The sequence below is a fragment of the Hipposideros armiger genome, unplaced genomic scaffold, assembly GCF_001890085.2.
Source record: "Hipposideros armiger isolate ML-2016 unplaced genomic scaffold, ASM189008v1 scaffold_9, whole genome shotgun sequence".
Lineage (NCBI taxonomy): Eukaryota > Metazoa > Chordata > Mammalia > Chiroptera > Hipposideridae > Hipposideros > Hipposideros armiger.
The window spans coordinates 893399-903723 of NW_017731359.1; the positions used below are offsets into that span (position 1 = coordinate 893399).

At 41.3% G+C, this 10325-nt stretch overlaps 1 protein-coding gene across 5 annotated transcripts in view; it reads right to left on the minus strand.

The window, feature by feature from the left end:
• ZNF23 (zinc finger protein 23) overlaps positions 1–10325 on the minus strand; it is a 49094-nt gene that overhangs the window by 27772 nt on the left and 10997 nt on the right. For all 5 annotated transcript variants that reach the window (XR_002125304.1, XR_002125301.1, XR_002125302.1 and 2 more), the window contains 4 exons: positions 7171–7329; positions 3970–4034; positions 3367–3493; positions 2049–2162 (listed from right to left, as the gene is read on the minus strand). Coding sequence is in view for 1 of the 5 variants with exons in the window: in XM_019654214.1 (XP_019509759.1) it covers positions 2049–2162; positions 3367–3493; positions 3970–4002 (274 nt within the window). In the remaining 4 variants the exon portion in view is untranslated. The remainder of the gene's footprint in view (positions 1–2048; positions 2163–3366; positions 3494–3969; positions 4035–7170; positions 7330–10325) is intronic.

A 10325-nucleotide genomic window follows, 5' to 3' on the forward strand; every position in this document is an offset into this window, starting at 1 on the left:
ATGGTAGAATAGTATTCCATGGTGTATATACACCACATCTTGTATCGTCCCCGTTCTTCTTGTTCAATCTCCTTGTTTAGATCCTGAAATCCACTTGGGCTTAACGATCGTCCTTTTACATCCAAATTTTCTTATACTAGGTTTTTTAAAAACTGGCTACCCATTAGTTGTGAAGTAATTTTTAAAATAAAATACACTAGTCTGTATTAGGGTAGGGTAGGGTAGGGGAGAATTCACACACATTGTAATGCCAAGGGTAAATTTTGTTCCCTGATACTCTAGTTTCAGAGTACATATGAGTATGCACCGTTTTGATGCAAAATGTAATAACTACTAAGGCTCATAATCAAAAGAGTTTGAAAAACATATGCACTATTTATTATATTTTCTTTCATTTCTAAACTAATCAAAATAAGAGGCTAAAGTGCTGCCTCAATTTTATCATCTCATTTACTCCCTCTCTGCAAACCATCTACTCTGAAACTCCTCCCCTTGGCTTCAGTTTTCACTGTTCCCTCCTGGTGACCCTACTCTACCTGTCTACTTTCTCTTCCCTCTCTCACTAAAATTAAATATCCCTTAGTATGGAAGATTCAGCTCTCCTTTTTATTCTCTAGGGGTCATTTCAACTAAAACCCTGTAGAGTACACTTCATCTCTACTTGTAGACTGACATTTATCTCAAACTCTACACTTGCCTTCTCAATGGCCTGATCAAGCCATGCACTTACATATTCTAAAGATACCTCAGGCTCTGTGCTCAGATCTGAACTCATTTGAATTCAAAAGGCTCTTCTTATGTCATGACTTCCCAATGTTATCTGACTCAGTTCTCCCCTTTATAGCTGAGTTTTGATAAGATCTGATCAATTCTAGCTCCACACTCCTTCCTCTTCCATTTCTGCATTACCACTACTCCCTACTCAATTCACTCACTCAAAAGTTAATGCCTGATATGTAGTAATAGTTTAACAGAAATTTATGTTTTCAATTTCCTTCATGCCAATCAAATCACATACTATGTTGAGTTAGTATTTCTAAAATAGCAATTATGGGCCTATGTCTCTAGTGGCCAGGTCATTGTGGCAGTGGTCACTGCTCCTGCTCCTCATTCTGTTTCGCCTGCTCTCTCATTTCCTGTTCCCATGCTGTAAGTTCTATAGGATAGAGCCCTCAGGTCCACCACAGAGTCGGCATTCTAGATATCCCACACAATGCTGGGTGAGTAAGACACACCAGCCACATTCATCTACACCACTGGCTAAGTAAAGGGGATTAGGATATACTGCATACTCTGCCAGCTCCAGATTCTAGGAAGTCTTGCCTGGCTTTGAGTCCTAAGCCTCATACTCTTGCACTGCTTAGTAGAAAAGACAGAATACTTGCAAGTGGGCTCCAGAAAAAAATATCCATTTTTAAATATGCTCAAGTAATTCTCTTGCACATGAAATTGCAAAGTTCTTCACAATGATTTACTGGATCCTCTATTCTCTTCCTCAGGCCAGATAATCTACCTTCTTTTTCTCCATGTGATATCCATTGTAATCTGTCAAATTTGGGACAGAGGGCCTGCCCCTAAACGACTGTTACTTGAGCTTCTCAATGGGAATTCTTCTAACCTCTGCTTCTGCTGTGCACTTACAGCCCAGTGCATATATATCAACAGCAGCACTTAACACATTTTTTTTTAAGCTCTTTACATCTGTCTCCATAACTTGTATCCTCCAGAGCTTCTTAAATAAAACTTCACACACAGTAAGTGCTGAAAACTGTTCCTGAATGAATCAATTATGTTCAAAGATGGACAGTCACTGAGATACATAACGCTCAAAGGAAACTCAAAATGGAACAATGGATTCAAGAATTGCGTATGAGATGTATAAAGTGGAAATAAGTTATCTTGATAAGAATTAAAACGGGTGGAAAAAGTTTCATATTTTACCTATTAGGAGAAATCATCTATTTTATTTAAATTCTTCCCAGCATGGTTCATTTAAAAATACACTGCTTTGTAAAGCCCTACAGTTACCAGTTACCTGCCTCACTAACCTTTATAGATGAGTGTGGTCCTCTCTGCAGGTGGCTCATCCTGTGCCTCCAGGCTCCAAGGCAAATCCCCTCTCTCCAGAAGTGAGATCAGGGCAGGTCTGAGAACTGGGTATCCTAGAAAGGGGGTGAGAAAATGGCACCTTTCAGCCTTGTGTCTGCTGTGTAAAAAGAAGGAAAACCCCAACATCTCAGTAAGAATAAGATCCTCAGATCCAAAGAGGGCTTAGGACTTTGGAAAGCCAAGGAGATTTTGATCAAGAAGAAACTAAGGGAATTCCAGTCAAGATGGCGGAGTAGGTAAACGCTGTGCTTGCCTTCTCTCATGGCCACATCGAAATTACAACTGACGCTCAATAGTGCGAGCTCTGAGCAACAGTGGTTCGAGTTCCGGCCCGAGCTGAGCTGCCACTGAGCTACCAACATGGTATGGTGTCAGATGGATACTAGATCTATTGTGGTAATAGATGGGAGGGGGGTTAGAAGCAGGGTGACAAATGTGAAGGGATTAAGAAATACAAATTGTTGTTCCGGCCGAGTGGCTCAGTTGGTTAAGAGCTCACTCAAGAGTGTGAGCTCTGAGCAACAGCAGTTCGAGTCCCGGCCTGAGCTGAGCTGCCACTGAGCTGCCAATAGTTGGCAGGATGGCTCAGCTAAAATAAATAAATAAAGAAGGAAATACAAATTGTTGTTATGAAATAGTCATGGGGATGTAAAGCAAAGCATATGGAACATAATCAATAATATGGTAATAACAATGTATAGTGCCAGGTGGGTACTAGTCAGGGGAATCACTTTGTAAATTATGTAAATGTCTAGTCACTATGCTCTATGCCTGGAATTAATATAAAATAATATTGAATGTCAAAAAAGAAGAAGGGGAAGGAGAAGGCGGAGGAGGAGGATCTGAGCATTTGTAACCTCTTCCTACTTAAGAGTAGGTAAGTTAATGAGACCCTGCAAGACATGTACAAACATAGGGAAGGGGTCACACCCTTCCCTAGACAATGGGGGGATGGCAACAAGCTGAGAACTTGGCTCTGGCAACAGAAACTACTTATTCCTTACTGTCCAGAGCCCCTAGGAGGATGGGATGTACTCTTATTAGGGGACAGCAATTCCCTACATTGGGACCAAATGACCCAAGGCCTCTCCCTACCCAGCAACCTCTGAGTGGGTCATTTGGCCTTAGCCCTGGAGCCATGCAGTAAAGGATACCAGAGACAACACCTCCCTCTCCACACTGCACCCCTGGCCCATAAAGAAAAAAGAAGGAAGTAGGAAAGCATAGATCTGAGTCCGAGGAGGAAAGTGACCTTACCCAGTGATGTCAAGTTCCCATAGGTCTCCAGCATCACACTTCTGTATAGGGCCCTCTGTGTGGAAGAAAGGATAGCCCATTCTGCCTGGGTTAAATACACAGCCACGTCTTCAAAGGTCACCACCTCCTAAAACAAGAGGTTCCTGTTGACCCAGAGCCAATTCTCTGACTCAGGGTCAAAGTGTGGGATACACTGGACAGTATGAGGGAGGGGTCCAATTAGGAATGGCTAATGAGAAAAGGTGAAAGAACTGGGTGTTAGACTATTAAATGACTATTCTACAACCCAATATATGGAACTTCTCTCACTACCAAAAGAATTTCCATTTGGACATAAAATTTACTGTTATAAAACATGATAAAAACATATAAAAAACTCTGTAGAGTCTCTCATTAACCTTCCTAGAGCAAAATCTCTTTGATTTTGTAAATACGCTCAGTCTTTCAGTATTATACCTACAAGTAGACAACTAGCTTCAATATGTCCAGATGCCCATTCACAAGAGGCATCTCAGGACCTACTTGTTGCCCCTTCACTGCCCCAGTGCTCAGTCAGTCCCCAACATGTTCCCAAACATGTGTTCACTCTGCCCCAAACTTCACCTGGTGCCAGTCTTTCAAAGGCATGGCTGCCATCACCTGGGATTCCTCTCAGTGAAGGGCAGTGGCTGAGGGAAGAAGCAAAGAGTCAGTGAGTCTGGCTCAGTCAAAGGCTTTTCTTTAACCAACATACCTGCCAATGATAATAGCAACAATCATTTACTAAACGCCCATTGAGTAAGTGGTATATAAATATTTCCTCTTTTAATCCATACCATAACATGAAGTTTGAATTCTAAGTACACAGATTCAGAAAGGGTAAGTAACTTGCCCTTGGGCAGCAGAGCCTATAATCCCCACCATCAATGCTGCCTATCCTAGGTAGGACATCAGTACAGGGGGAACATGACGGAAGAGCAAAACAAGCAAAAGACACCAACAACCTAGAAGCAAAATCTAACAAGAGGAAACCCATTCATTTTTTGGGAAACATAAAAGGTTAAAAAAAAGAGAAAGAAACATGTTTTTGGATGAAAAATACATATCTTCTCATCCAGTCACCACAATAAGCCTATACACCTTTTCTTTTTCCCAGCTGAGAAAACAAGGCTGAGAGAATAATTTTCTCTAACAAGGTCACTCAGTTGGTGTATGGATGAACTTGGATCCCAAATCAAATCTGCCAGATTCCAAAGGCTATGCTTTTTGTTTTGTTTTTAATTTTTAAGTTACAGTTGACATACAATATCATATTATTGGGCTGTAGGAAAAGTCATGACTTATTTTTCCTGTTTTTCGTTGCAAAAATGCGTCATGACTTTTCCGACAACCCAATAGTTTCAGATGTACAACATAGTGATTAGACATTTATAGAGGGTGCCAAAAAAAGTATATATATTTTAAGGAAAAAACTGTATTAAAATTGTAACAATATATACTAATAACAAAAGATGAATATAAGTCATGTTTGACTCCTGCAATTACAAGAGGTGTTCAAACTGGTTATCATCAGCACAATTTTAATACAGTTTTTTCCTTTCTTAAAATGTGTATACATTTTTTGGGCACCTTCTGTACTACTCACGAAGTGATCACCCCATAAGTCTAGTATTCATCTGACACCATACAGAGTTATTACAATATTTACTATATTCCCTATGCTGTACTTTACATTCACATGACTGTACAATTCCAAGTCATGCTTTTAATAACTACATTAAATTGCTTATAATCATAATTCAACAGGATTTCTCTTAGAACCCGATAAAGTGATTCTAAGGTTAATATGGAAAAATAGATAAGAGTAGCCAAGAAAATTCAGAAAAAGAATCTCAGAGTAAGTCTTCCTTTTCCTGGACATTGAGGCAGGCATCTTTTTTGTTCATCATTCCATTCTAGGACCCAGTGATAACCACAAAGGACCCTGAAAGGCCACCTCAAAATGCCAAAATGTCTGGGCTATTACTTTTATTATATCATTCCTTACTGGCACTTTGTATTCTTTTTTTTTTTTTAAGATTTTTTTTATTGGGGAATTGTGGGGATGGGAACAGTGCTGGGGAATTGGGGAAGGGGAACAGACAAGTTGCTGTCGTTTTGTTCTTCAGTATAGCTGTGGAGGACATTGCTTCACTGGCCCAAGTTGGCACCATCATTGCGCTCTTCCTGGGCAAGGCAGATCAGTCGCCAGCTTCTGGACGGCCGCTCACTGCGGCTGCTGGCCGCTCACGCTGGCTGTTGGCCACACACAGTAGCCCATGGCAACCCACTGCAACAGGGGCTGCAGCCTACGCCATCTCAGGCGACTCACGGCAGCCCAGCTCCAGGTTGAGCTGTTGTTCAGCATCTTAGCTGTAGAGGGCAGTGTCACTGGCCCTCATATGTGGGATCCGAACCGGGGACCTCTGGCGTCCCAAGCCAGCTCTTAACCAACGCGCCACTCGGCTGGCCCGGCACTTTGTATTCTTAAGCAGTCACACGCTACCAATAACCCAGCATCTTCCTTACAACGACTCATTGCATGCTATAATTCCTGCTAGCTTATCTTGTGGTACCCTTCTCCTTAGTTTAGCCATTCTGGCTTTTTTTTTTTTTTTTACTATTCTAATTCAGGACCTGTGTACCTGCTACTGCCTCTGTATAAATCAGTCTTCTCCAACCTTAGAACCTTTGTAAGTGATCCTCTCCGTCTGAAATACACTAGAGCATCCTGACTGCCCTTCACCTAGGTAATGCCAACTCATCCTTCAAATAATCCTCTACAGACCAGGTCAGGTCCCCATGTTACACACTGCACTTCCCTTTCCTGTATATGTCTCCCAGTTTGAGATTATATATTGATTTGTGCTTTCTTCATTCAATAAACATTTATCGTATACTTATTTCATCTCAGGCCAAGTGTGAGATACAATGAGAGAGAAAAAAAGGTGTGATCCATCTTGTCATTGAGCTTGGCCTAAAGACACACATTAATCAAAGATTCTCATAAATAACTTTTAAGATCACAATTGTGACTAGTGCCAGGGAAATTCTATCCTAGATTTTATAGGAATTAACTAGATTAAAAGGAAAATCTTTACAAAAGTGACAACAAGTGCAAAATCACGTTCTAGAAATGACAGGCCAAAAAGACTAGCAGGACCAAGGGGAATGTGCTGCAAAACGAGAGTGAAGTTGCAAGAGACCAAACAAAGCGCGCAGGGCCTTGCTCACGTTTATTTGGTCTTAGACCTAAAAACAACAGGCCAGAGCATTTTCTCACTCTGTTGAGATTTTGCTTCCCGGCAATTGTCAGTTTGGCTCAAATAGTCTTAGAAGCTTTAAAAAATAACTAAATAAAAGCAACAGACCACACATGCCCAGTTACGAGCTAGTTGGGGTGAAATGATCCGATTTGATTAATATGTAACTTTCCCATTAAATGGAAAGATCCCGGAAGTCGGGACCCACATCCCGACTCATTCATAGCTGCACCCCGGAAACTGAAAACAGCGACTGGCATTTAGCTGCTCAGTAAGCAGTTGTTGGCACAATGAGCAGTAGGGCTTTTTGGCTGTGTCGTCTCCTTTCCATCCACAGCCTCCATTTTCCAAAGTGGCCGCCTGATATGGGGCGAACGAAGGCACCCGAGGGCGGGCGGGACTGGCCCGCAGACCGCCCCCAACTCCCTCCACCGCGGCAGCAAGGACTAAGGCGACAGCCTTCCCTATGGATGAGGAACGCGCTCCCAACAGAGACCCCAAGACTACAAACTTCAACACTCACCTCAGGGAAGAAGCCGTGTGTGGCGTGACCGGATGTGCGTCAAAGGCCACGTCGCCCAAGCCTCACGTGCTTCCTCTCTAGGATGCCAGAGCGCGCCGCTCAGTGGTTCTTAGTCTTTACTTCCGGCGCGGTGCTTTTTAACCTGGGATCCTCAGAGATCTTCAATAGGAGAGAAAGTTTATCATTGTTTTCGCTAATCTCTAACCGAAATTTAGCGTTTCCTTTAATTATGTGTTGGCAACAAACTACAGTAGCATCAGCAGTACCTGTAACTTTATCACCAATAGGAATCGCGGATATTTTCATGTCAGATTACACACAGTTGATGCAGATAATCTCAAAATATGGGCTATTTTCATCACTAATTCAAAATTATAATCGTTATTAGGCTCACCTTTAGCTATTTTCACTTCATCACATTGGTAAAGATGCACATATTGGATGTGATAAAAATACAAATGTTTAAATTTAAAAAAAAATATAGTAAAAGACACATAGCTATTAATCCCCCTCAAAATACTCCCCCTCTCTTTAAACACACTTATCCCATGTTCTTACCACTTTCTGAAGCAGTTCTAGAAATCCTCTTTCATGAGTGTCTTTAGTTGTGCTGTCATGGCTACTTCCACGTCCTGAATCTTTTCACATTCTGACTCTTCACGTTTTCCTTTCATGGTCATTTTGACTTTGGGGAAGAGCCAGAAGTCCCATGGTGCCAGTTCCGGTGAATAAAGTGGATGAGGACACACCATCATGTTTTTATTTGACAGAAATTGATGTACCAGAAACGATGTGTGACACAGAATGTTGTCATGATGGAGGACTTCCAGAACTGCTTCAGAAAGTGGCAAGAATGATGGCATAAGTGTGTTTGAAGAGAAAGGTAGTATTTAGAGGGGGATTAATGGCAATGTGTCTTTTACTGTAATAATTTTTTAAAATTTAAAACATGTACCATATTTTTTATCACACCTCGTATATTAATGTACTACAAATTTATTTTTTAAACTATCTGTATTTTAATATAATTGATTTTGGAGGTGTGCACAGGTGTGCTTACACTGCAAAAGAGGTCGTTGGACAAAAATAGCTGTCTTGCTTAGAGGTAAAGATTCAGTCACATTAAGAAAGATCAGGATTGAGAAGGGATACATTAAATAACTACTTAGGAAGTGAAAACAGTGGACATTAAAAAAAATGAATAAGAGTTATGAGAGGGAGCAATCTATGATAGCTGTATACGAGTAGGGTGGATGCCCTGATAGATGAAGGTGTCATTAACTGAGATGAGAGATTTAGGAAGAGGAGTCGGTTTTAGGCAGGAAGATACAGAATTCAGTTTTAGAACTACTGAATACACACACACACACACACACACACACACACACACTCACTCACTCACTCACTCACACACACCTGCTTTATTAAAATATAATTCACATCCCATACAATTCAAACATTTAAAGTGCACAATTTGGTAGTTGTAGGCATATTCACAGAACTGTGCAACCATTACCACAATCAATTTTAGAACACTTCCATCATTCCAAAAAGAAACCCATAACCATCAGCACTCTCTCCCCATTTTCCTTGTGATAGGCAGAATAATGTTCCCCTCAAAGATGTCTATGTCCTAATCCTTGGAACCTGTGAGTATCTTAGGTTACATGACAAAAGAGGAATTGAGGTTGGGGATGGAATTAAGGCTGCTAATCAGCTGATATTAAAATAGCAGATTTTCCCGGATTATCCAGGTGGGCCCAATGTAATCATAAGGGTCCTTAAAAGTGGAGGAGGTTAATTGGAAGAGAAAATGGAAGAGAAGGCAGCATGGGAGAAGCTTGTCCCAATACTGCTGGTTTTGAAGCTGGAAAAAGGAACCCACGTACCAAGAAAAGTGGGTGGCCTTCTAGAAGCTGGAAAAGGCAAGGAAACAGATTCTGTCTTTAGCCAACACTTTGCATTTGGCCTAGTGAAACCCATTTTGGACTTATAACCTCTAGAACTGTAAGATAATAAGTTTGTGTTGTTTTAAGCCACTGTTTGTGGTAATTGATTAGAGCAGCAACAAAAAAATCAATGCATTCACTCCCCCAATTCAGGCCTTCCTCCAATCCTAGACAACTAATCTATTTTCTGACTCTATAGACTTGCCTAGCCTGGACATTTACATCATACAAATGTCCACTGAATCTGAACATGAAACAAAAAAATTAGTTTTTCTGTTGGTAATTTTATTAGTCTTTAGAATGATGGAAACCTATCTATTTAGTAGCAAGACTTGGGTAGAGCTTGATTTTTTTGTTTTTTTGCTGAGGGGAGATGATGGTGTACCTTTTAATCTGCAAACTCTCAACAAAAAACATAGATTACCCTGGTGAAAGAAATATTTCAATTATCCCTGGTGAATGGCCACTTCAAGCAGAGAAGCAGTGTGATTTGAGTTGTACTTTAAGTTTTAGACAAACTATATGCTGCACTGCCCTTCAACACTGGCCATAGTCAACATTAGCAAGACGCCTCCTAGCAAGGGTTGAATTTAAGTGCCCTGTTTCTCCATGATATTTTATTGATTTTTATGCAAGTCTTTTTCTTCTTCAAATCATTTAGAAATTATATCTAGATTACTGTAGCAGGTGAATGGCAGGTGAATATTAGTGTAGCAGATAATTTGTGGGGAGAATTCGGAGCTAAATAGCATTGTTTATATCTGCATAGTCACATTTTTTATGAATCAGAGTACATATTGCTCTGTTTTTGGTTTTTTTGTTTGTTTTTTTAAAGATTTTATTGGGGAATTGGGGGAGGGGAACAGACAAGTTGCTGTTGTTTTTGTTCTTCAGTCTAGTTGTGGAGGACGTTGCTTCACTGGCCCAAGCTGGCACCATCACTGCACTCTTCCCGGGCGAGGAAGATCAGTCGCTGGCTTCTGGACGGCCGCTCACTGCGGCTGCTGGCCGCTCACGCTGGCTGCCGGCTACACCTGGTAGCTTATGGCAGCCCACTGCAGCAGGGGCTGCAGCCTATGCCATCGCTGGCGACTCACAGCAGCCCAGCTCCAGGTTGAGCTGTTGTTCAGCATCTTAGCTGTTGGCACAATGAGCAGAAGGGCTTTTTGGCTGTGTCGTCTCCTTTCCATCCACAGCCTCCATTTT